General features: G+C 38.9%; 1 protein-coding gene across 2 annotated transcripts in view; it reads right to left on the bottom strand.

The window, feature by feature from the left end:
- Positions 1-27,215, bottom strand: part of Pold3 (polymerase (DNA-directed), delta 3, accessory subunit) — a 46,518-nt gene that overhangs the window by 4,823 nt on the left and 14,480 nt on the right. For both annotated transcript variants that reach the window (XR_001174978.1, XM_013014170.1), the window contains exons 4-11: positions 26,543-26,582; positions 24,516-24,648; positions 19,037-19,301; positions 17,394-17,466; positions 12,207-12,372; positions 8,469-8,575; positions 2,751-2,860; positions 1,109-1,187 (exon numbers count right to left, since the gene is read on the bottom strand). Coding sequence is in view for 1 of the 2 variants with exons in the window: in XM_013014170.1 (XP_012869624.1) it covers positions 1,109-1,187; positions 2,751-2,860; positions 8,469-8,575; positions 12,207-12,372; positions 17,394-17,466; positions 19,037-19,301; positions 24,516-24,648; positions 26,543-26,582 (973 nt within the window). In the remaining variant the exon portion in view is untranslated. The remainder of the gene's footprint in view (positions 1-1,108; positions 1,188-2,750; positions 2,861-8,468; positions 8,576-12,206; positions 12,373-17,393; positions 17,467-19,036; positions 19,302-24,515; positions 24,649-26,542; positions 26,583-27,215) is intronic.

Raw genomic sequence — 27,215 nt, 5'->3', positions numbered from 1 at the left:
TACAATTTTTCACTCAAAATGGTGTTCTATCACTTGAACCACATCCCTACTTCTAGCTTTTTGCTGGTTATTGCTTTTTGCTGGTTATTGGGAGATAAAAAGTCTCACACCCAGGTGCTGGTGGCTCATTTTTGTAACTGTAGCCAGTCAGGAGGCTGAGCTCTGAGGATCACAGTTTGAAGCCAGCCTAGGCAGAAAAGTCCCCATGAGAAACTTTTATTTCCAATTAACCATTCAAAAACTAGAAGTGGAACTATGGCTCAAAATGGTAGCACAAAAGAGCTCAGGGACAGCACCCAGGCCCAGAGTTCAAGTCTCATGACCAATTTTTAAAAAAAGAATCCCACAGATTTTTTGCCTGGGCTAGCTTCTGAGATCCTCAAATCTCAGCCTCCTGAGTAATTTGGATTATAGGTGTGAGTCAGTGGCACTTGGTAAGAAGATTCTTGGTTCTTTCAACTGAGAAGTTGCTTTCTCACTGCTCAAATTTATAAAACAATCACACTAAAAAAGTTATCAAATGTTTCTCAATGTTTGTAAGAATACCCTAAGTTCAGATTATCTCACTTGACTCTTCATAACAAACCTACCAATAGGCAAAATAGATTATTTTACCTCCATGGTAAAGACCAAGAAAACCCACCAGAGCAAACAAAATTTTTTTTTTTTGGTCGGTCGTGGGGCTTGAACTCTGGGCTTGGGCGCTGTCCTTGTGCTCTTCAGCTTAAGGCGAGCACTCTACCGCTTGAGCCACAGCGCCACTTCCGGTTTATTGGAGATAAGAGTCTCATGACTTTCCTGCCCGGGCTGGCTTTGAACTGCGATCCTCAGATCGCGAGTAGCTAGGATACAGGCATGAGCCACTGGTGTCCAGCTACAAATACAAATTTTAACCAAGATGTCAAAGCTTACTTTTATGGCCTATGTCCCAACAAGAGCCCAGGTGTTCTGACTTCACCTGGAGTTCTCTAACTCTGCCACTCCAAGTGGCAGCAGCAATAGCAGCACACAGAGCTGTGTCATATGTGCATATGACTCTATCAGAGATTCTGGTTCCTCTCTATGGTAATAAGTCATCTCTGGATTCAAAGCCAACATTTTGTTTTACCTATGCAGTTGTCTTCATCCACAAAGGTTTTAGATTTCAGGACACGCTTTCGTTTTCTTTTGTTTTCTCCACTTGAACTCTAAAAGATCAGAGGACAAGGTATTAAGTTAGACAAAGCTATTAAAAAAAAAACAAGTAACAAAAGATTTTAAATCTCTAACAATCACTCCCCAATATTCCATTATGATAAAGTTGAAAAAGAAACTACACTTAAGACAAGTCCTACCACACGGACAAGCTATGTTCTCCATATACAGAGGCTGGATTATTCATTGCTTCTGAGAAAGAAAGCAGCATGCCGAGGAAAGAAATGGATCCACTCAAGCAATAAGGGCCAAATAGGGCCAAATGCTAGTGGCTCACACCTGTAATCCTAGCTCTTCAGGAGATCTGAGATCTGAGGACAGAGGTTCAAAGCCAACCTGGGTAGGAAAGTCCATGAGACTTTTTACCTGTAGTTAACCAAAAAGCCTGAAGTAGAGCTGTGGTTCATGTGATACAGCACTAGCCTTAGCAAAATAACTAAGGGGCAGTGCCCAAACTCTGAATTCAAGCCCCAGTGTCAACACCCAAAAAAAAAGATAAAGACAAACAGGATAAGGACCTTAGTGAAGAAGAGGCAAGGATAGCAGACCACTACAATTCACTGTTACAAGAACTTTAATGGAAGATTGGGGCTGTCCTCCATTAAAGGGGTGACCCCTAAATCAGATCATGGGCTTCTCCACCTAGGCTCCTGCTATGATATGTCATATGTTGGTATGTTAGCTTTAACATTTCAACATTATAGTCCATCTATAACAGGAATTAACATCAATTTCCCTTATATCTCCACCAATTCTTCATCCCCCTCTTCTCTTCGGCCAATAGATCAGTGCAAGAATTAAATAAGTCTTAATTATGAATTAAGAGAAAGCCAATGGGTACAAGTTAAAAACATTAGCACTTGTTTTCTCAATATTTCATTATCAACACTAATAGATATAAACAAAACACAGCAGAAGAGCAAAGAAAACCCTATGTTCCCATTTGACAGCTTTTCTCCTCTAGCCTTTTTCCAGAATAGCAACAAACATGAGTCATGGGGCTTGAACTCAGGTCCTGAGTACTGTTCCTAAGATTTTTTTTTTGCTCAAGGCTAGCACTCTACCACTTTGAGCCAAAGCTCAATGTCTGATTTTCAGATGGTTAATTGGAGATGAAAGTCTCATAGCCTTTCCTGCTTGGGATGGCTTCAAACTACAATCCTCAGATCCTAGCCTCCTAAGTAGCTAGGATTATAGATGTTAGCCACCAGAACCTGGCTAGACACAAGTTCTTTCATTGTTTCCTTCTATCTTCCCCCCGCCCCCTCCCCCCTTAATTCCAACTGCAGTGTAGCACAACAGCCCTGATGGTGAAGGCTATGAAAAACAAAGCAGCTCCCCAAACCCACCTCCTCCATAATCTTCCTGAGACTATGTCCTATAGAAGAATCTCCCTTCAGGTGAGAAGAGAGGGAATACCCACTCAGTCAACCTGTAGGAAGCAGAATGAGATGAGAGCCATCTATTGGCTTTTGTGAAGTCTACAGCAAGTCTTGATCAGCATCCAAACTATATAGATCCTCCTCAGGCAGCAAGCTCTACCATTGAATTTTTACCTTGACAGGAGGCTCAGGTTCAGTCTTTGGCACTGGATCAGGAGGTGGAGATACAGGAGGAGGTGGGGGCAGTGACTCAGCTTCATAAGCCCCAGGAGAGTCTGGGAAGACTGAAAAAAAATGAAATAAGTTTAGATAGAGAATTGCAAGCTCTAGCTGCTACAATGACTTCTCTGCCAACATTGCTAAACTTCTACATCTAGAAAGGGGCATTTTATATGGAGTAATTCATGATCCATGATAGCCAAGGCTGCTGCAGTTATCTTTCAATACACATCAAGTTTATAACCAAAACCAGAGGATCCAGAATTATCCAAGTTTAGAAGAATCTCAGAGATGATCTTAGCCAAATGTTTTACTTTACAGGTTAAGTCTGAGCACAAAGTTGGTTTACAAATATCCACTGATCTCCTACTATGTGTTATGTTATTTTATACATACAATTCTCACATACATAAAAGTTTGGAGAGATTTCTTTACTTGCCAAAGTCATAAAGCCTGTAATGGAGACAGGAGGGTTTTAAAACCCAAGTCCATCTGATTCAGTAGCTTTCTCAATGCAACTATCCACACTGCCTTACCATTCATGACCAGACATTTCTCCTCAAGACAAAGTACAAAGACAAACCTCATCCAGATGGTCCACACCAGAGGCTTTGTTATTGTGACCTGAGGAATACTTGCAATCATTTGAGATGTTTGGGGGGGGATAGGTCACCTCTGAAGTGATATTCTAACAACCAAGACTATTTTGCATGGGAACAATTTCTAATGACTGCCTCACTGACCAAGTTCTGCTGAGAGTAGGAGAAAATAATGCTATGCATGAAACCACCAGAGAAGAGAGGGCTCCAAGAGGGATCTCATTGTTTCTTAGTAGTTACAGAAATAGTGAGCCTAGTAAAGACCCATTAGAAGAAAAGTGAAGACTCCTCAACTGACCTTTTACTTAATCACCACAAAAGGATTGCTGGTCAGAGGGAAGGGTTAGATACTTAGCTTCATCTGCTCCCTGAATCTCCTGGCTGCATTCGAATTCTAAGCACAAGCCTTGGATCTGAATTTCTCCCAACTGATTAGGTCAGTGTAAAAATTATGACAGTACAGGGTTCATGGCCAAATGATCTGAAGAGGTGAAGCAGAACAAGAGCCAGAACGAAACAGTACAGGCCCACTTTATAAGCTCTGGAAAACAAGAAACAGAAATACAAAAAGAGGTCCAACTATTAACCCAGCTCTGGGACACTAGCACAGAGTAGGAGCTCAAGTGAGAGAAGTGTCACATCCCAGAACCAGTTGCCCACTGTTAGGTAGAAAGAGATATTCAGAAAGCCAGGCCACAAGGACAGATGTATGTTAGAGTGGTTGGAGGAGTTTGGGCAGTGAAGAAGCCAAAGAAAAAGAGTTGTGAGTACTCACAGTAATAAATTTAGGTGTTCTCATTCTATTTCCAGTTCTGCAACCACTTGACTTACCCAAGGAAAACACTTAATCCCAGTGGCACCATTTAGCCCCTCACCGCAGTGCATGCAGCTGTTTGTTTACCCACATTACCCCCAGGCTCTGGCTCCAAAGAGGAGGGCTGCCACAATTCCCTTGGTACTCAACACAGAGCAACAGTAACTGGGTTTTTTTTTGTTGTTGTTGTTTTGTTTCAAGTAAATGAAAATAATCACTTTCTGAAATAAATTTGGAATGAGGAACATCCAGGTCAAAGAAGACAACATAGGCCTCCCTCCTCCTTCAGCATGTCCCTAAGAGAAATGCCAAATGTAGGAATTAGATTCTATAACCCAGTACATTGGAAGAGGACAGAGGAGTCAAGAGCCCTTAACAAAGAAATTTCATGAAATCCTTGATATATGGAAAGCAAACAGGAGAACACTGACAAGAGAAAAGCTAATCAAATAATTGAGAAGGCAGAAATTGCTTTCCATGAGAGAGCTTGGTTTAGCTGACTTTACAAATTTTGTATCTATTACTTTGTTTAAATTTTTCAAAAGAAAACATTTTGAGAAATATTGAGACAAAAAGCTGCAGTTTTCTAGATCTCAGGAACATTCTTTTAACCCCAGAAATCACTATCTTATACAGTCTTATACAACTGAGGTTCAAAGAAATTAGAAAAAATAAAACAGCCTTGCTCATATTTATATTTATATGCTGGAATGGGAAGAACAGATAGCGTGCCTTCCTGCTTTATTCTATCATCAAGCCAGCACTAGGACTCAGCACATATTTAGTGACAGAACTCTAAGATATGCCTGATGTAAAGGGATGAGACAAAGTGAAATAAGGAGTGAAATTGATCCGGATATACTGTATACATGTTTAGAAATGTTACACACAGTGAAAACTCCTCATTTATTCCCTGATGATACCATAGAAAGTTTGATTGTATTAGTAAGTGTTAAATATATCTGAAGCAAATCTACCACTCTTCTGATGAAAGGCACTTAAGTAGTCAAACATCATCTGAGGAAAACAATTTTGTTGGGACAGAATAAGTACTGTGGTCAAGCTAATTTCAGCATCCAGCAGTGGAACCACTTGTTTGTCAAGACTTCTCTGGCAGAGATGAGGAATTAGAATTCCTGGAAAGCACTCATAGCTTCCTAGGAGTCAATTTTTTTTTTAGATTAATCTGTTTATTTCAAGAAATTAACACATTAAAAATAAACATCCAAGCCATGTCATTCTTTAATCTTTTAAACAAAATGTACAATTTAAATATCACACTATGGTGGAAATAACAGTAGTAAACCCATCCTTACTTAAAGAGTGGGAATCATTTGCTTATAAACATTCTCCACAAACAACCTGCTAGGATTGAGAATATTAGCAAATACTTAAAACATATCTGCAGAAATTTTATTTAATATACTCTCCAGCTATGTAGATATTATTATTGATGTTCTTCCTGGGTTTGGTCTCTTTTGCTTTACAAGAGTATGGAGAACTGCTAGAGGTGCTTATGACATTGCCAGGTAAAGAAATAGAAGCTTCAGTGGTAGAGTCCGAGCAAGAAGGTGAAGATATTTCTGAAAGGTTCTAGTAGATATAAGTACCACTGCTCAACACTGACTAAACATGCAACAGAAGAGTGGTTGGCAACAAGAACAGATACTCTGTGTGAAGTACTGTCAAAGTACTAGTGCAGACATCTTTTTCTTTTCTTTTTGTTTTCTGGTGGTACTGGGTTTTGAACTCAGGGTATCATGCTTGCAAGGCAAGTACACTACACCCCAAGGAGGTGTGACATATCAATCATCTTATTTGCTGATCATAAAAAACCTGTGTGGTAACATCTTGATTTTAGAAAGGAGGAAACAGCCAGGCACTGATGGCTCACACCTTTAACCATAGTTACTCAGGAGGCTGAGAGCTGAAGACTGCAGTTCGAAGCCAGTCCAAGCAAGAAAGTCTGTGAAACTCTATATATCCAATTAACCAGAAAAAAGACAGAAGTAGAGCTGTGGCTCAAGTAGTAGAGCACTAGCCCTGAGCACAAAAGCTCAGGGACAGTGCCCAGGCCCTGCCTGGCGCGCACACACACACACACACAACACACACACACACTCTCACACGCACGCACGCACGCACACACAGCAAGAAACAAAGATACAGAAGTGAAGAAACCTGTCTCAAGTCACACAATTAGCAGTGCAGGAAAGATAGAAACCAAGTCTGTCTGACTTCAGAGTCCATGAAAATTTCTCTGCTCCTGCTGCTCCTCTGCTAACTATAAGCTTACGACAGAAGATTGAGCTAATCGCACATTACCAGTATAACACAAACACAACAGGAATAAATGAAACATAGTGTAAAAGTTTAAAATCCTATTGGTGATGAGACAAAGAAATTTGAGAATAAAATGACAGAGGTTTATAAATTTCATCAAATGCCAAAACTTTTTGCCAGAGGAAAAACTCTACAGCCCTTGTTCCCATCTGTTATTGAAGGCTGCACACCTCTATCACATTACTTTTACTGCTTTCCAAACTAAACCACCCCACTCATATTTCTAATCACCCTAGGGTGTTATTATTTCTGTGGCCTACAGATCAGAACTACAGAGTATTTTAGAAGAATGTAATTAAGCCCAATTAACCACAGTACTTCCTTGCTTTAAGAGCTGACTCCTGCACTAATACTAGATTAAATCATCTATTTCCAATATGTTAGGCGGATGGTTTTAAAGCCTCCAGACTTTTCCCACCAACTTATTTTCTGATTGGAAATAGGGACAATTATTCCAATGAAGACATAGTCCCAGCGGGTGCTGGTGGCTCATGCCTTTAATGCTAGCTACTCAGGAGGCTGAGGTATGAGGATCACAGTTCAAAGCTAGCCCGAGCAGGAAAGCCTCTGAGACTCTTTTTTTTTTTTTTTTTTTGGTCAGTCATGGGGCTTGAACTTTGGGCCTGAGCACTGTCCCTCAGCTCTTCAGCTCAAGGCGAGCACTCTACCACTTGAGCTACAGTGCCACTTCTTCTTTGAGACTCTTATCTCTAACTAACCCCCAGAAAACTAGAAGTGGTGCTGTGGCTCAAAGTGTAGAGAGCTAACCTTAAGTGAAAAAGCTCAGGGACAGTGGCCAGGTCCTGAGTTGAAGCCCCATGACTTTAAAAAAAAAAAAAAAAGACAGTCCTAAGTTTACTCTCTATTTCATCTGTCTACATGGACTGCCTTTATTTCATTCTTTAAATGATCAGAGTTTTCCTTGATTGCCTTTCTTTCATTCACATAGTTAGGACTCTTCCTTTTCAGTAAATTTAGTCAAAGCATTTGACAAATGACCCAAAGTGAGAACGTAGCAAGTTCCTCTCTGGGATTCTCACAATGCCTACTTTGCCAGACAACTCTGAAGGGCACTGCCTTCTCACAGGGCACCAGAGGCTGCAAGCCTTGACATTTATCCATGAACATTAAGAGTTGGAAAGTTACTTTCTCAGAGGTTCAACTGCCTGGTCCTGCTTCTCTCATACTTGTTTTACATTAGTTTTTGCACACATACAAATCCATTTTCTCATTTTTTTACTCTTCCTTTTGGGGAGAACCTCTGTACTATCTTTAGTCCTTCTAATACCATTTCTTGGCAAGTCTTACATTTTTAGTTTTGTCCTAGGACAGCATAACAGGTTCTTTTGGGCATTCATTATTCTTGAATCCCTCTTATTATCTGTTTATTTGTATTTGTTCACGTGCCTTTGTGTGACACTGAATTTCTTTGAACTACATTTCCCTCATTACCTAAAATGGTTTGTATGTTTTAGGCCATGACATCTTGGAGAACTGCTAACAGCTGCTCAAGGTTTTAACCCCTGGTTCTCAAAGCATGCTTTCTAGCGTGGAGATACCTAGTACATCAATTTTGCCTAGGTGCTTTTTTCTTCTGGCTCTTCCTATACACCATATATGATTTCAGATTAAATGAAAGTAGTTAAAAGAATATCCCCTTATTAAAAGAAAGAAAACATTTTAGACAACATGTACTACAGTACTGTTTATCCCTTTTCTCTTTGCGTTGGTTAATTCACAAGATACCAAATGATCATGATTCTGATCAAAAGCTAAAGTAGATTTCAAACAGAAATAGGTGCTATATTCTTTCAACGTTAGGGTTACAACTCTCATTGTAACCCTAATAAATACATATTTCACTCTTTGAGCATTATAAGAATTGATCCCAGCCCAAAATTAATAAACAATGCCCACCTTCATCGTCACTGCTATCAGACTGAGGAAGTTTGATCCTTCTCCTCTTTTTCTTCATGCCTTCAGTTTCCTTTATTTCATCATCAGATAACTCTACTCGCTTCCCCCTTTCGCCATCCAGGAATAAATAAAGCATGTTATATGGAATGAACATGTAAATATTCCTATCTTCCTAGGTATCTTGCTTTATAAACCATGGTCTTATTTCCAAAGGCTAAAAAAGTCCAAGAGAAAAATATTCTTTTTAAGTATATACTGCTAGCTCCCACAACCAGATCACTTTATAGGGTAACCAGAGTAAAACATTTCTCTAGCTCTTTACAGACCATTGGAAGCTACAACTAGATTATCAAGAAAGGTTTCTTACTTTCCCTTTCAAGCATTTAACAAGCATCAAATTAGCAGCTACTTCCTATATACAAAAGTCTTCAATAAACACTAAAGAAACAGGGATCAGAAAAAAAAAATACTGTTCTCAAGAAGCTCTGGCCAGTCAGGTACCAGTGACTCATTCCTGTGTAATGCTCACATCTCAGGAGACTGAGATGTGAGGATTCTGGTTCAAAGCCACACTAGGCTGATTGGATTGGAAAAGTTCTTATATCCAATTAATCACCAAAAAGATTCCAAAGGGAGGTGCAGCTCAAGTGGTAGAGCACCACCCTTGAGCAAACAACCTAAAGGATAGCACCCAGGCCCTAAGTTCAAGTCCCACTACCGAAACAAAAAAGATCTGGCCAGTCAGATGTGATAGGTACATATAATTCTAATGCTTGAGAAACTGAAGAAGGAAGATCATGTATTCAAGGCCAAACAGGACTACATAGTAAGACCCAAAATAGAAGCTCCAGCCAATACCACTAGTTATAATGCAATATGATAGACTTTAATGGACAAATAAAATGTTGTGGGACATAACTTCAGAACTTTTGGATATTCTACCACACTGTTCACTTGATCGGTGAGTAATTTATATGCTAAAGATAAATACATTTAACTCATAGGCTTTGTCACTAAGTAATGTCTTCAGTTACCCTATCAACTTTTCTTTCTATCTTTTATTAGAAAAAGACTAAACCAGTATAATCCCTTAGAAAGGCTAACAAATAAACACCAGGAACTGGGATGGGTGGGGGTCAAGGGGCAAGAGGTAGGCGAATGAAGAGAAGATGGGGAAAATGTAGTCAAAACCTCCATGCCTATCTTTTTTTTTTTTTTTTGGGTCCGGTCGTGGGGCCTGAACTCTGGGCCTGGGCACTGTCCTTCAGCTCTTCAGCTCAAGGCTAGTGCTCTACCACTTGAGCCACAGCGCCACTTCCGGCTTTTTTCTTTTTGCTTATGTGGTGCTGAGGAATCGAACCCAGGGCCTCATGCATGCAAGGCAAGTGCTCTACTACTAAGCCACCTTCCCAGCCCACCTCCATGCCTATCTTACAAAATTAAGGAAAGTGAGAGAAGGGGGGAGGGAGTGAGGAGGAGTGAGAATGTTTGAAGAGGTGAGTTGACCAAGACACATTGTATTCATAAATTGCTTTGAATGGTAACTCCTTTATACAACTCCTTAAAGATAATAAGCAAATAAAGACTAAACCAAACCCAAAATAAGTAAAGGAAATAGTTTTAAAAGTATATTAGTTGTAAAAAGGAGTTTCATTGTGACATCTCCCCACACACATATAACATATCCCTATCAACCGCTATCACATTCTTCATCATCCCACTCTCTCCCTATGAAAACCACTCTAATAGGTAACATTGGTCCATTTTCATTCACCCTTTTTACTAGTCCCTCCCCACTCTTGCTGGTACTTATTCCCCCAATGGAGCCTGCCCTATACCAAAAGGAAATAATTTCTGTTTTTTCGGTTGGTCGTGGGGCCTGAACTCTGGGCCTGGGCGCTGTCCCTCAGCTTTTCAGCTCAAGGCTAGTGCTCTACCACTTGAGCCACAGCGCCACTTCCAGCTTTTTCTGCTTATGTGGGCTAAGGAATCAAACCCAGAGCCTCATGCATGCACGGCAAGCGCTCCACCACTGAGCCACCTTCCCAGACCCGGAAATATTTTTTTAACGTATGAACATAAATCAATGTAATAGAAAAATATAAAGAAAAAAAAACCCTCGCAAAGGCAAAGGTGTTATTTTTGAAGAAAAGACTACTAAAATCAATAAGCCTACTATAAAACTGACTTACAAAAATACACATTTTATCAATCAGGAATGAAACAGTGGTGGACTCTATAGTGCTGACTGAAGGTTTACAGATGCTTAAGGGACAGGCTGTATTACCAGTGACTTTATGCTAGCTAGTCCAATAGCTCAAATGAAATAAAGTACTTTAAAAACACAACTGACTCAAAACTGATCCAAGAAAGAGAAAATTTGAATGACACTATGTAAAGGAATCAAGTTCACAACAGGACTGGGAATGTGGTTCAAGTGATGAAGCACTTGCCTAGTAAGCACAAAGCGCTGAGTCCAATCTCCAGTACTGCCAAAAGAAAAAGGAGTCATTCACAATAAACACCTTCCTGTTTAAAAAAAAAATCCAGGAGTAGGCCAAGGCCCAAATTCACTAAGGGATTTTATCATTTCTTAAATATACCCAAATTCCTGCAGAAATCCCTGCAAAACCCCTTCTCAACTACTTTTATGAATTTAGCATGACTGTGATAGTAAAACTAAACAAAAAGATTATCAGAAAGCAACTGGCCTATAGTCCTCATAAACACAGTAGCAAAAACTGTTTACTATAATAGTAACAAATCTAATCTAGCTATGTATTAAAAGAACAATGCCTCCTGACTAGGGTTTATCTCAAGAATGCAAGGCTATTTTAAGATCAATTAGTGTAACTGACCATATTAACACCAAATACAAATGCAGAAAAAGCATCTGTCCAAATTCAACACCATTCATGATGAAACCTGTCACAATAACTTTCTCAATGGTAAAGGGTATCTACTAAAAATCTGCAATTTCAATCCTATCTAGTAGATAGTGCATTCCTGGCAATAATGATCAACCCATCGCTGGGGACATTTTAACCCAGCTGTACCACATGTCCCTAGGAATAAGGGTTACTGGACAGAGCCTTAAGCCTCAGAAACATCACCATTTGCTGATGTTTTCTACTCAAGCTGTCCCAACCTTGCCACAAAAGTCAGTTCTTTGTGGCCTATCAGTGCTGACAGTGTCTTTTAGAATTTCTTTCAACAGACTAATTCTACCAACTATGAGGTAGTGTCTCAAATTCCTGGATCCATTTTTAACAGCTTGTATGCTTTTTATTTTCTTTTCTAATTACATTTTACCACTTGAAAAATAAACTCATTGATATAAAAAGAAAACAAAGACCTTTTTCTCTTAAATTTGACTGGAAACAGTAACCTCTCACTTGGCAATTTGGAGTGTAATGCACACAGGCCCACGCACAACACTCAGCTCTTATGCAATGTCCACAAATTTAAAATGAAGTAGCGGGGGAAAGATAATCAATTTAGATCAGCAGGGACAAAAATATGACTTGATGCCGTAAATCACCAAAGCTGGCTGATGGCACAGACCTACTTCACTAGAAAAGCTACCAAGCTTCTCTCTTCATCTTGCTTGTACAGTTGTATCCCTAAGGCATTAAGTAGGATTTACCACTCAACTGAAAACTGCCTGCTGTCAATAAGCCCAAGCAGACCTATCCCCCAGCAGACATTCTTCCCCCGCAAGGGACAACATTTTCCTACCATTTTTTTTCCTTCTGCTGCATCTTAACAGGTTCTGCTTTTTTGCTGGGTTTCTTCAGGCCTGTGGGAGCTGCCAACTTGGCTTCAGTGACAGACACTGAAGACTGCTGCACTGCTTTTTCTTCTTTCACTGCTTGTTCTGAATCCAAATTGACTTTAAGTTTACCTACAAAGAAAGTATTGCAGATGATATACAGCCTTATCAGACAATATCAATCTCTCACTCTCAACAACCTACTTACTATGTGCCAGGGAATATGTTAGGAGCAACGGCCAAATGGGTGAAAACAGTCCTTGTCCTAAAGAAGCTCAAGGTCTGTTCAGAAAACACTTCTCCTTTCCAACTACTACTTAAGCTGGAGTGGTTCATTTCTGCCTCCTGCTAATGTCTTGTATTACAGCCCCAAGTCAAATGATAATAAAAACAAAGCTTAGAAGAAAAAAAAATCAACCTTGTGAGATAGCATCTCTCTCATTTTTCCAATGAGGAAAATGGAGAGTCACAGGTAGTAAGAGGACACAGTTAAAAAAAATGGTGATAATTAAAACCTCCAAAAACAAATCCTCAATGAAACAACTACCTGATTAATAAGTGGGCTAAAGACTTCAAAAGAGAGTTCTCTGAAGAGAAAATAAGAATGGACAACAGACACATGAAGAAATGCTCAACTTCTCTAGCCACCTCACCCCAGTTAGAATGGCTATAATCAAATCTAATAACAACAGATACTAGAGGGGATGTGGCCAAAAGGGAACCCTACTGTTGGTGGGAGTGTAAACGTGTTTAACCATTTGGGAAAGCAGGATGGAGGATCCTCAAAAGACTACACATGGAGCTCTCCTTTGACCCAGGCATTTTTGGACATTTACCCAAATCATCACAAACAAGTCATACTAAAGCTACCAGTACAACTATGTTTATCGCAGCATTATTCATCATAGCTAAGACATGGAACCAACCGAGATGCCTCTCAGTAGATGACTGGATCAAGAAAATGTGGCATATATATACAATGGAATTCTATGCCTTCATCAGAAAGAATGATACTGCCCCATTTGTTAGGAAATGTAAAGACTTGGAAAAAATTATATTAAGTGAAGTAAGCCATAGGTCCCATGGTGTCCCTTATTTGCAATAACTAGTATATGCCTAGGACAAACAGAAAAGATCAAAAGCTATGTACATATGACCATATAAGATGATGCTAAGCAAAATGAACTCCAAGATAAGGGCATGAAGCTTTATTTTTGTTGCTGTTGTTTTTAATGTATTTATAATGTACTATGTGATTTTTTTTTGTATATTCTTCCCCCATGGTATAACCTGTTTTCACTGTATTTGATTCCAGTGCCCTGCATCTTGTATATATATATTTCTAATTTGGGAAGGGGAAGGGAAATAATAAAATGCTGAAATAAGGATACAGGTGACCCATTGTAGCAATGAGATGTACAAAACACTATGTTGAAAATGAACTTTACAACTTTGGTGGCAGGAGGTAGGGGTTGGAGGTTGGGGGGGCGGGGGTTGGGGAGGTAGGAGGGAAGGGATGGTAGGGAGCAAAATTAATATGTAAATAAAAGGACGTAACATCAAGTGTCTTACCTAAAGTAACACTGACAGGAAAAAGAGCCAAGATATGAACCTAAGTCAGTCCTGACCCTTTTCCTTACAGCAAGCCAAAACTTACACACAAACATAACTGTTCAGTGTGGGACTGACAAATGTAAGCAAAATGGGCCTATCTGAGAACTTGTGAAAGCACAATCTTATTATCTGTGAAAGCATATATAACCTGTGAAAACATAATTTGTTGTACTCAGTGTAAGCAACGTCACACAATAGTATTCAAGTTGTAAACAGCAGAACTATGTACAGGTTAGTACAATAATTTATATTATATTTACACTTTTAAAGATTTAAATGGGAAACATGGATTTTGGAAACCCACTAGCCCAGTAGTGATAGTCTTGCTTGAATTTTCAATTCTACTGTTCTCAAGTATTAGTGTTTCTCAAACTCTCCCACCAAAATATCCCAAACTCACTAGGAAATAAAACATGTTTAATCACAGAACTTCACTCCTTTGTATAGTTGAATAATATTCCACTGTCTTTATATATACTATGTTTTGTTTATTCATTTAACAGTTGATAACCCTTTGATTCACTCAACAGATGATGACCCTTTGGGTCATTTATACTTTTTGACTCAAAAAATGTTGCTATGGACATTTTGTACATATTTTTGTGTGGACATAGTTTTAATTAACTTGAGTAGATATCTGTCACTGGAATTAAAGATTAATCCTTGTTTAACTTTTTAAAGTACTGCCACATGTTCGGAAGAGTGAGTTTACTATATTACACTCTCCACAGTAATGTATAGAAGTTCAGTTTCTCCACATCTTTGCCAACATCTGCTATTGTCCAGCATTAAGTTTATACAGTTCAAGTCCCACAATGAGCTTTCTTTATCCAGCTTCCAAGTTTTATTTTCATTGCAATGATCTTGTCTTGTGTCAAATATAATTTAAAAAAGAAAACCTCATAATTTTATTCTGAACATTAAAGCTCTTAAAAAATACATTAAATCTACTTTGCAAGTGATTTTACTAGGTGAATACTGAACTCTTGTATTTTATCTAAGCTTCTCCTTTCTCTCTATTCTATACCATTACAACATCTGCCTAGCAATCACAATAATTTTTCCCATGTATTTACTTATCTGTCTCTCCAATTGACAATAAAGGCCATGAGGGGAGGGACTTTGCCTTTTTTTCTCCATAATACCACCAATACCTAATACTGACAAACATATAGTAGTTGCTCAATCAATATTAATTAAATAAAAATAAATGTAGGCCAGGTATTGTGGCTCATGACTGTAATACTAGCTACTCAGGAGGCTGAGATCTGAGGATCACAGTTCAAAGCTTGTGAGACTCTCATCTCCACTAAACTACCAAAAAAGACTGAAGTGAAGCTGTGATTCAAGTGGTAAAACACTAGCCTTGAGCAAAAGAAGCTCATGGACAGCACCCAGACCTTGAGTTGAAGCTCTAGGACAGGAACCAAATAAACAAACAAACAAATAAATGTACACTTATATAGAATAAGTATTTTTACAGTTACCAAACATTCACATCACACACATTAAATAATGTAAAACTTCAGTTTCTTAAGGTTACAAACACACAAATATGTGGCCCTTATCAAAACTGCCAAGAAGCCACAATCTGACTGGATATGGTGGCAGCACCAGCATCAGGACTGGCCACCAGCATGATGTTCCATCACAGAAGTAGGAAGCCTTCCTGTGCAGGGGGTGGGGGAGTGGTTTCTCAATAACCTTCCAGCATTGCACTTTCTACATTCTCTGGGCACAGAAAAATGTTTTTCCCTGAAGGTTTTCATGGCAAATAAAATACCATCATCCCAATCTTCCCTTGATCACCAATTTGGTTACCATGGAAAGGCAGATTTCAGAGCTGGTTTTTTTTTTTTTGCACAGGCATGTAACAAAATGCCATGAAATCATTGTACAAATCTATGCTCCAAGAAAAGTGTGCCATAATTATCCAGCAGCTTCCAAATTCTTCCTAGTTTTCTGTCACATACCCCAGGGGATGTAAACTTGATATGGGAAGTATGAAAAATATCTAAGTATTGTTTCTTTCCATAAAAAATCTTGTTGGGGGCTGGGAAGGTGGCTCAGTGGTAGAGCGCTTGCCTTGCATGCATGAGGCCCTGGGTTCGATTCCTCAGCACCACATAAGCAAAAAGAAAAAAGCCGGAAGTGGTGCTGTGGTTCAAGTGGTAGAGCACTAGCCTTCAGCTGAAGAGCTGAGAGACAGCGCCCAGGCCCAGAGCTCAGGCCCCACAACCAGACCAAAAAAAAAAAAAAAAAATCTTGTTAATTAAGTAGTTTTTAAAATAAAGATTTCTGCTTTCTCAAAAAATAAATAAATTTAAATTGCTACCTGGATCCTTCCAGTGCATGCAGAGTACTTGATTCCTATATGGAAATAACTAAAACAGAAGACTTGTTTTTGTGGCTCTCTGGGATATAGGAATAACCAAGGTCACAGAAGGCAATGGATGCCAGCATCTACAATCTACACTGCTGTACCACTAAACAGATTCCTTTCATGAGGCTGGGAAGGGACGGGAAGGGTAAACAAAGGAGGAGGCTACAATGCTTGATAAGAAATGTACTCACTATCTTGCCCATGTAATTGTAACCCTTCTGTACAGTATTTTCACACACACACAAAAAAACTAATCTCAAAAAAAAAAAAGAAGTATACTCATTATGTTGCCCATGTAATTGTAACTCCTCTGTACACTATTTTCATAATTAAAAAAAAAGAAAATTACATATATATGTACATACATATATACATATATGCACAATATTATATATATATACAGATATATATGTATACTTATATAAATATATATGTACACGCATTCAATAGGAGTAAACAACCCCTTAGGAAATGCAGGGGAGCTAGCCATGTAGCTCTGCAGTAAAGCACACTGCACATATGTGCATTCGTAGTCCTCAGTTCCCAGAACCAGCCTGTATTGTGTTACTGGCAAGACAAAATAGCCTTTACTAATGCAGGTTACTGAGTCATACAGTCCTGCTTCACATGTGTGAGGCCCTGAATTTATCTCTAACATGTCACTGGAGGGAGGGATGAAAGCTTCCCAGCTTCTATGCAAAATCACAGGCCCTTGAGAAAAGCCCCATTTAAGGATATATCACAAAAAGGTAAGTTTTACAAGGTGAAAGTTTTAACAAGGATTCATATTAGTATAACCAGGTTTGAGGAGAAACATTTCTTGTTCCCAATGCAAGAAATGGAAGCTAAACACCCATTTGTTTTAAACACTCATTTTCAAGAGCTCCATGAAACAAATATTTCATTCTTTTTTTTAGGCAGGAAATTTGAAGCAGAAATAGTATAATCAATCTACCCTCCAAGAGATATTAACTGAGCCCAGCTCACCCATGCAGTTCATGGGCCACAGGTTAAACTCTTTAGTACATTAGTCATTACAGGGTAAATTTATATTAGAGAATGTATGGCTAGGCACAAAATTGGCCTTTGCCTCAGGTATGATGTATTACTGAACAGATATCAAACACAAATCAAAGGAAAGTAAGAATATGCTTACTCATAGCAGCTTTTCCGAAAAAATTGCTCATCACATTCCCCTTTCCTGGTGCTTTGCTGCCTGCTGTAGACACCTAAAAGCACAGAAAAGAACACATACATGACTTTCTTCACAGCATTTAGGCTGCTCTTGTACTTGTCTTGAACTATCTCTTCAGTAACAGAGATGGTAGACATAAGAACTAATCTACTATAACAATGGTCTAGACCAGACAGTAACTAGATATTAATTTCTAAAGCTTTGTTTCTCAGAACTTTTACAAAAATTATCCATGGATGTATCTAAACTTTTCCGAGCACATTTGAAAACTATTAAGATTAACAGAATTAAAACAAATCAGAGGCAGTGTGGTACACTACACAACAGGGGACAGCGGACAAACTGTAACACTTTTAGTCATCAGAAGTAGATCTGAAAACGACAAGATTCAAATAATAAGAGGATTTACATAAAGATCAAACCATGACCACATAGAAGGAATTCAAAAAGTGTTTTTGTTTTCCTCCATCTTTCTCTTTTCCACATGTAGAAAGAAGCTCAAAAATAGTAATTAACAACAATTTCAGTTTTCTGGATTTTAAGATAGCATTTTGATGTTTGGGTTGTTGTTTGTTTTGTTTTTTGAGATAGGGTATCAGGCTAGCCTCAAGCTCACTTTGTAGCCTAGGCAAACCTCAAATTTGTGATCCCCTTGCCTCAACCTTCTAAGTTCTGAGAATATAGTACTATGCATACCTATGTATGTATGCACAACAATACTGAGTACTATCATTTTTTTGTTGTTGTTGGAGACTGGGACTCAAACTTGGTATTTGACCCTTTTGCTCACTGACTGGTACTCTACTACCTAAGCCATGCCTCCAACACCTTTTTTCTTTCTTTTTCTTTTTTAGTAGTGACACTGGGGTTTGATCACACAGCCCCACACTTGCTAGGCAGATTCTCTACCACTTGACAGGCCTGACCTCAGTCTTCTGATTTATGGCTTCCCACATAGCTGGAATGATAAGCACAGTTCACCATACCCAGCATTTTTGTTAAGATCAAGTCTCACAAAATTTGTTCTGAGCTAGCTTTCAAACTACAATTCTCCCGTCTCCCAAGTAACTCCTAAGTAGCTGGAATTACAGGTATGAGCCATCATACCTTGCTGGTTTGTTGTTATTGTTTTTAAGGTCAATGCTCTCAAGTTAGCTCAGGTGACTAAACAAACAAAAAAGAAGTTAATGAAGACAAAAGGCCAAAAAATTGTGTACAATGGATTAAGATTGTTAAATATACTCAGAAGTCATATATGTAGCAAGGCTGAGACTGTAAAATGCTGGCACATTAATACATAATTCCTTGATCGTTACAATTGTTTGAGCAGTTGTCACATGTACTATTTCAACTAGAGTCCACAACATTCTTATAATGCAAAGGGCAGGTATCTCTATTACAAGAGAACAACCCAAGGCTTGGTGGGAAGTATTATCCAAGGGATGATTTTTGATGAGAATCCAAAGTATTAAAGGGCCCAGACTAAAGTGGAAAAATCAGAATCAAATATCAGAACCTTTTATAATTAAAGTACACAGAAACTATCACACACAACTAGAAACCCATTCTATGCTATAATGAAGACATGTTCAAAGAAGACTTACATTCGTTCCTTCCTTAACCTCTGTTTTGGTTTCCTTGTTGGGATCTTGGGTTTTAGTAGCAGCTTTGGCAGCAAACATTCCCATAATTCCTTTGGGCTGCTGAGGAACCTGTTTGGAGGCAGGTGGGCTATGACCATTGGTGGACAATTCATTATTGACTTGTGTCTCACTGGACGCCTCAGGATCTGACTGCTCAAACTTTCTGGAAGAGGAAGATTCTGCAGGAGGTCTGGGAACTGCTGCTGCACACTGAATGGCACTAAACCTTAGGATAGAAATTATCCATGTCAGTATCAAACCTTATTTTCAAACTTTTGCTTTTTTAATGTAATACCTTCTACCCTAATATAAAAGTAAGATATACATCTACTTAACAACAGAGCGAGGACTGGAATCAGGAGCCTTCTAATTCAAAAGAGTAAAATGACAGCAAACAATAATAAAATATTTAGTAATTTTACCACTGGTGGAAAACCAAGTGGTTATCCCTTAAAGACATTCCTCTTATAGAGCTAGGCATTCAATAAACATTGATGGAATAAAAACTAAAAGCTTTAAATATTAACAAGTTTCCTGGCAACTCTTTTTGCCAGAATGGATCGTGCTTTAAAACATAGAGGAAACAGGGAACAGAGCCACTGGCTTTTATAACTTATCCTTTAGTCATTTGTTCCTAATTTCAGTAATACCAACTTACAGCACCAGACAAGTAATTATGCAGAAGGTCAAGCAAAGACACTAGTGAATAGTTTGTATGGCATGTTAAAGGGAACATTATTCTTCTCTTATTCTCTGATCTCTGTTGATTGTGCCAGTTTCACATAGATCCTTAATGGAACATTCTGCAGTGTGAATGGATAAGCATTTAGCCTTCTTGGTTTCTCAGCATTTTCTAACAAAGGAAAACATTTAACTTCCCCTGCTTTTGCTCATTGGAGGAAGGAGACTTCATTAGAGTTGTTCATCTTACACTTCAGGCACCCAGCACATGGCCAGTGTAAGGCAGCACACTGCAGGAAAGACATTGGAAAAAAGTGGCTGAGAGGGAGATTCTATCTTCTCCCCCTTCCTTAGTGTATCTCTTTGGGGGTGGGAAATGGGGGATGATTCAGAAAATACATGGAGAGAAGAATTATCAGAGATCACCAGCACAACTTCAACACTGACTGCTAGAATAACTGGCCTAAGAGGGGGGAAAATATCCTTGACCTAACATTTCATTTCAGACTGAACAATCCCCAAACTACAAAACCGTCAACTGACTCATTATGGTCCACAGCAAAAAGCCTTTCATTAATCCAATCTCTGCTGTATTGGAGCTAAGGACAGATGGAAACAATTTACTTTTACCCCTGGTCTTCCTCTCTGGCCTTGCAAGGCTTCCATGTATGTGGGAAAGAGCCATGTTTTATTTCATTGTCAGCACCTAAGGTTGGCCCCACAACAACTCTTTCTCTGTTGCGTCTGCATTCCACACCTTAGGGTCAGGACCGGTTACCGGCAATGAGGAGGAGTCCATGTTAGACTGGGACCAGGTCCGAAAAGAGAAGAATCTGTGCTCAATTCTGAAACTGAGATTTTCTTCCTGTTACAGCATTTTTTAAAATATACAACTCATGAGTCAGATCTCAGGTGGCCCATAATTTTCAGGACGAAAGACAAACTTCTTTACTAGAGATAAATTCCTCACATTTTCTACCAAGGATACTGCAAGTATTTAGGTAAGGTTTCACTGAAGTGCTTCCTGTTACCATACTTCTACTTGTCCTGTTTGTTTTAATGGGCCCAAAGCAAACTGCATTTTCAATCTCCAACTTACTTTTACTCTTGCTGGCTTGTTTCATGCTATGACAAGATTGTAATGATAGATGGATAATATATTTTACAGAAACCTATCAGGGGTATTAATGTTCTCTTGAACTTAATAGTTACAAGCCCAGATTCACTGGGCTTTTAAGTTATATTCTCTGGCTACATAATTATTTATTAATATTTAAATGGACATTATACTCCTAAGTCTTGAACTGAAAGAACTATTATCTACAACTAATTGTTTTTTTGTTCAACATTTTTCTATTCAACAATTGTTTATTGAAGGCTTACTATGTCCCAAGCACCATTTGATGTATGCAGATAACAAAATGATTCCTACTCCTGTGAGATTCATAAGTGACAATTCCACATGTTGGCAATTCTGTATTCTATTGTTCCTCCAGGACTATCTCTGTCTGCTATTTTGTCTCCCCAAGTGTCTTCAGCCTTTCCTCCTCCAGGACTCTCTTCCAACAATATAACTTCAAATCATATTCAACTTGAAAACTGTACATATTCTTCCTCCAGTCTCCATCTCTTTAGTCTCTTCTCTCTTTCTCTCCATTTCAGCCACATTTTCTGCGCTGCCTCTCTTCTTCATGTCCTTGTTTCTTCAGCTGATCAGATGTACTTAATGGAAATGCTTTTCCTAAGGCCATCACTGCACTCAACAGGCACTTCTCAGTTCTTGTTTTCCCTGGCTTCTCAGCAGCATTTGACCATGTCCAGCAGTCCCTCCTTCCTCAAACTCTTCCCTTAGCTTCTGGAACCCCACACATTCTTGTGACTTTCCTATTATCTGTGGCTGCTAACTCTTGGGTCCCTGTCTTTCAGCCCAACCTTAAAAAACTGCTATCACTGCTGGGCACCAATGGCTCACACCTGTAATCCTAGCTATTCAATAAGTTGAGATCTGAGGATCCCCATTTGAAGCCAGCATGGGCAGACAGATCCATGAGACTTTTAGCTCCAATTAACCAGAAAAAGCTGGAAATAACAGTGTCACTCAATTGATAAAGCACCAGCCTTTGAGAAAAAAGTCCCAGCACGCGTACACGTACACACACACACACACACACACACACACACACACACACACACACACACACACACACACACACACACACACACACACACAATCATTAAATAGTGTTTACCAGGATGGAAGAAAGATAGCCTCTTCAACAAATGGTGCTGGCAGAATTGGCTATCCACATTTAGAAAACTGAAACTAGATCCTTATATATCACCCTGCACCAGAATCAATTCAAATGGATCAAAGACCTAAATGTAAAACCAGGTACCATGAGAATATTACAGAAAGGGATAGGGGAAATACTAGCGCTCATAGGTACTGGTTTAAACTTCCTAAGATCCAGAATCACAACAAATCAAAGAAAGACTAATAAATGGGACCGCATCAAACTGAAGAGTTTCTGCATGGCAAAGGACAAATTTAGCAAGATAAACAGAAAGCCCACAGAATCGAAGAAGCTCTTTATTAGCTATGCATCAGACAAGGGCCTCATTTCTAAAATATATTTAGAGCTCAAAAAATGAACTAGCCCCCCCCCAAAAAAACCCAAATCCTCAAAGAAACAAAAACCCAATTAATAAGTGGGCTAATGACTTAAAGAGAGACTTCTTAGACACATGAAGATATGTTCAACATCTCTGGCCATAAAAGAAATGCAAATCCAAACAACATTGAGATGATACCTCACCCCAGTTAAGAATGGCCATTATCAAGAAAACTAACAATAACAGATGCTGGCCAGGATGTAGCCAAAAGGGAACACTGCTACATGATGAGTGGGAATGTAAACTTGTTCAATCACTCTGCAAAGCAGTATGGAGGTTCCTCAAATGACTAAACATAGAACTTCCCTATGACCCAGCAATTCCACCACAAACAAGGCCACACTGAAGCCACCAGCACAACCATGTCGACTTCAGCATTATTTATCATAGCCAAAACATGGAATCAACCCAGGTGTCCCTCAGTGGACCAGTGGATCAAGAAAATGTGGTATATAGTCACAATGGAATTCTATGCTTCCATCAGAAAAAATGGTATTATTGCACCATTCATAAGGAAATGGAAAGACTTAGAAAAAAGTATATTAAATGAAGTAAGCCAGACCCCAAGAAACATAGTTTGCATAGTTTCCCTCATTTGTGGTAAACTAGAATGTGCCTACAAATCTATAAATAAACCCAATGGATGGTAAAAGACAAAAAAAATTACATTTGGACATGATAAATTATACAGGCCTCTAAACATTCACATAGTGAGACCAAAGGAGGATATTCTTAGGAAAGGCTCACAAAGGCTCAATAGTTATGTGTATATAATCACATATCCAATACCACTCACTACTGCACTGCAGACAACTGTCATTTCCTCCCTGGAACTCTGCTCCCTTATGACCTTGCTTCCTTTCTGCTCTACTTTTTTTTTTTTTGTCAGTAGTGGGACTTGAACTCTGGGCATGGGCACTATCCCTGCACTCTTCAGCTCAAGGGAAGCACTCTACCACTTGAGCCATAGCACCACTTCCTGTTTTCTAGTGGTTTATTGGAGATAAGAGTCTCATGGACTTTCCTGCCCGAGCTGGCTTTGAACCAAGATCCTCATATCTCAGCCTCCGAGTAGCTAGGATTACAGGCCTGAGCCACCGGCACCTGGCCTCTGCTCTACTTTTAACACTGCAGCCAGTCATCTTTCTAAAATGTGGTTCTTATAATTTCATCCCATTTGCTTAGAAATTTTCAGTGGCTCCTAAGTGCTCTCAAGATAAAGTCTCCATTCCTTATCTTAGTAGTGAAAGCATCACCTGACTCCAATCTCCTGAGTATCCTTACCTCTCACTAAGTTCCAACTGTACGTATTTGCATCATTTCCTCTTTTCTGTTTGTACTCTCCCACCCTTTTGTCTGGTTATTTCTGTTGGGCCTTCAGGCCATTTAGCTGTCCTAACTGTTAAGAAATCTCTCTGTCTTGCTACCTCATTATACTCATCCAGAAGTGGGGTAAGTGCCCGCTATAGCCAAAATTTTCCCACACTGTTCCTCCAATTAGAACGCTGCCACCCAGACTCTCAGTGCTCAGAACCTTGGGAGCAAGTGACTAGGCCATATTCTGTACATTGTGAAACATAAGTATTCATAAGATATTTGCTGAATAAATTCCAATTACTACATGTGTTTTAGTAGGTACCCATATGTTTAGAGCACTGAATTGAACCTTTAATACAATCCCACAAAATAGGTACTATTACATCTAATTTGAAAATAAAGAACCAAAGCTCAGAATTTCAGGAACAGGTTTTTGAAGGACAACATTTGAACTTGCTCCTGAAGGATGGGTAGAATTTACACAAGCAAGAGACTGGGGGAAGGGAGGAGTGGGGCACAACAAGCATTTCTGGTGGTGGTGACAGGATAAATACATGAGAAATAGATTTATGGGGAGTCCACTGGGGTTTTCAATATGGGTTGTGACTGCTATTTTTCACCTTATGATGTACTAATAAAACATGTGTCTTACTGCAAGATAAATGGGGTTTTACTAGACTTGGCATTCACTCTGAAGAGGCAGCCATTGTATAAACATCTTACAAAATCAATTTGTAAAGAAGCCCACAAGGAACACTAAGGAGCTTACTTGCTACAGTTCTGCAAGTTGCTTTTAAGGATGTCATAGTCGGTATTGAACAGAGGCCCACTGTCCTTTAGCATAGCTTTCTGGATGCTGTACACATGGATGCTGGCAGTCACAGCTAGCTTGGACTTCACTGCTACAAGTCAACAGGAAAAACAGTCTGTTAATACACAACTTCATGGCATGTGGGACTTTAACAAGAAACCCTTCAACATTAAAACCATTTGCAATCTGCAGTGGTCTAAAAAACTCTAAAAGGCCAAAGAGCCACATACACTCTTCTGTCTGCAATGAGGACATGATGTCGAGGTAGGTGGTGATGAGTCATTTCTAAGCACAGCACCTGTAAGAGTATCACTCATCCAGTGGACACTCGGCAAATACTGATGATTGATGATGACTACGATGATTTTTTTTAACCAGTTAAATAGAACTAAATAATCTCTCCTGAGAGGACTCATTTATGTATCCTAAATTTAGTTTGCCCAGGTTGGCATAGTAGATAATCACTGTAGAAATCTTTGCCTCTCACTGTGGAAATTCATCCCAAGATGAGATGAATATATGAAGAGCATAAGAACCCTGATTCTTTTTTTATACATTTTTTATTGTAAAAATATTGTATAGAGGGGTTACAGTTACATGAGCAAGGTAATGAGTACATTTCTAACAAGCATTGTTGCCTCCTCCTTTGTTTTTTCCCTACCATCCCTTCCCTCCCACCTCTACAACTACACTCCCCCCACACCTAAATTGTAAAGTTTATTTTTCAACGTAGTGTCTTGTACATCTCATTGTTACAATGGGTCAACCTGTATCCCTACTTAAGCATTTTGTTTTTTCCCTTCCCTTCCCCAAATTAGAGAAGTGTATACACAAGATGCAGGGCATGACATCAAATACAGTGAAAACAGGGGTTATACTGTGGAGGAGGAACATACAAAGAAACAAAAAAAAATCACATGGTACATTATAAATACATTAGAAACAATAACAAGAAAAGACCACTTGTGTCCCTATCTTTGGGTTCATTTCACTTAAAATCATCTTATCTGGTCATATGTACATAACTTTTGACCTTTTCTGTTTATTCCAGACATATACTAGTTATTGTAAATAAGGGAAACCATGGGACCTATGTTTCTTTGGGCCTGGTTTACTTCACTTAATATAATTTTTTCCAAGTCTTTCCATTTTCTAACAAATGGGGCAATGCCATACTTTCTGGTGGAGACATAGAATTCCATTATATATATATACACATATATGTATCATATTTTCTTGATCCATTCCTCTACTGAGGGGCATCTGAGTTGGAAGAACCCTGATTCTTATGAAATGTTTTTGAATTGGATATTTGTGTGTGTGTGTGTGTGTGTGCGCACGCACACACACATATGCCAGTTCTGGGGTTTGAACTCAGGGCCTAAGCACTGTGACTGAGCTTTTTTGCTCAAGGTTAGACTCTTCTTCTACAGCTCCACATCGTTTTTTTAGTGGTTAACTAGAAAGAGTCTCACAGACTTTCCTGTCTTAGCTGGCTTCTATCAGAGATCCTCAAATCTTAGCCTCTTGAGTGGCCAGTATTACAGGTATGTACCACTGGCATCAGACCTGAATTGGATTTTTAAACAATAGAGCAGCAGCAGCACTAATAGTCTTAAGTCAGCAGGACTTATTTTAAAAGGCTAACTTTCAGGAAAATATTCTTTTTGAACAACCCGTTATGGAACACAAGACACTACTGCCTGTTGATGAAATGTCCTTTGTGGTATGATGGTTTTTGTATGTCTGTCATGAGTTCTGTCATCCTGTGATACAAGTGCTTTGTAACTATCAGCAGTTTTTGGCCCTAAAAATGGGAAGTTAATCAGATGCAGTATCATATTTTATTTAACATATTTCTGAAACTAGTAATAAAATAGGGTTCCTCAGTTACAGTTCAGAAGGTTAGGGATGGTATATAGTGTTCCTACATAAATGCCATAAGAGGAAAGAAGAAAGACTTGCTACACTGCTATAATACTTACCTTCCAATTTATCTTCTCTCACTACTGCAACCTTGTGGCACTACAAGGAAATAACACTTTGTTAATGTTTAAAGTACTAAATTTGGCAATTAGGAAGTTTCCCTGCCCCATAATCCAATTGTGCTTAGATATGAAATTAGGTAAACACTGAGTACCCTTAAAATGTTAAATCAGGCGCTGGTTGCTTATACTTTTAATCCTAGCTATTCAGAAGGCTGAGACCTGAAGATTGTAATTTAAAACCAACCTGGGCAAGGAAGTCCACAAAATTCTTATCTCCAATTAACTAGCAAAAAGCCAGAATTGACAGCATGGCTCAAGTGGTAAAGTGCCAGCCTTGAGTGGAAAAGCCAACCGAGAGCATGAGTCCCTGAATTCAAATTCCAGTATCAGCACACACATGAAAAAGTTACAGATTAATAAAGCCAGACACCATTTATAATCTCAGTAAGATTAAAACAAGAGTACAGATGTCAATACCATAATAAAATACAGCATCTCAAATCAGTACATGATTTAGTGAGAATGCTTCTATAACTCTACAGAACTAGAAAAAGACTGGATCTGTCTCACACCACTTATCAGCACTAAATTCTGAATGGATCAGAATTTACTTTCAAATCAAAGTAAAAAGATAATATATCCAATAGAAGAAAACAGGTGCCTTCTTCTA

Source organism: Dipodomys ordii, unplaced genomic scaffold, assembly GCF_000151885.1.
Source record: "Dipodomys ordii isolate 6190 unplaced genomic scaffold, Dord_2.0 Scaffold22, whole genome shotgun sequence".
Classification (NCBI taxonomy): Eukaryota; Metazoa; Chordata; class Mammalia; order Rodentia; family Heteromyidae; genus Dipodomys; species Dipodomys ordii.
This window is presented reverse-complemented; position numbering and strand designations above follow the sequence as displayed.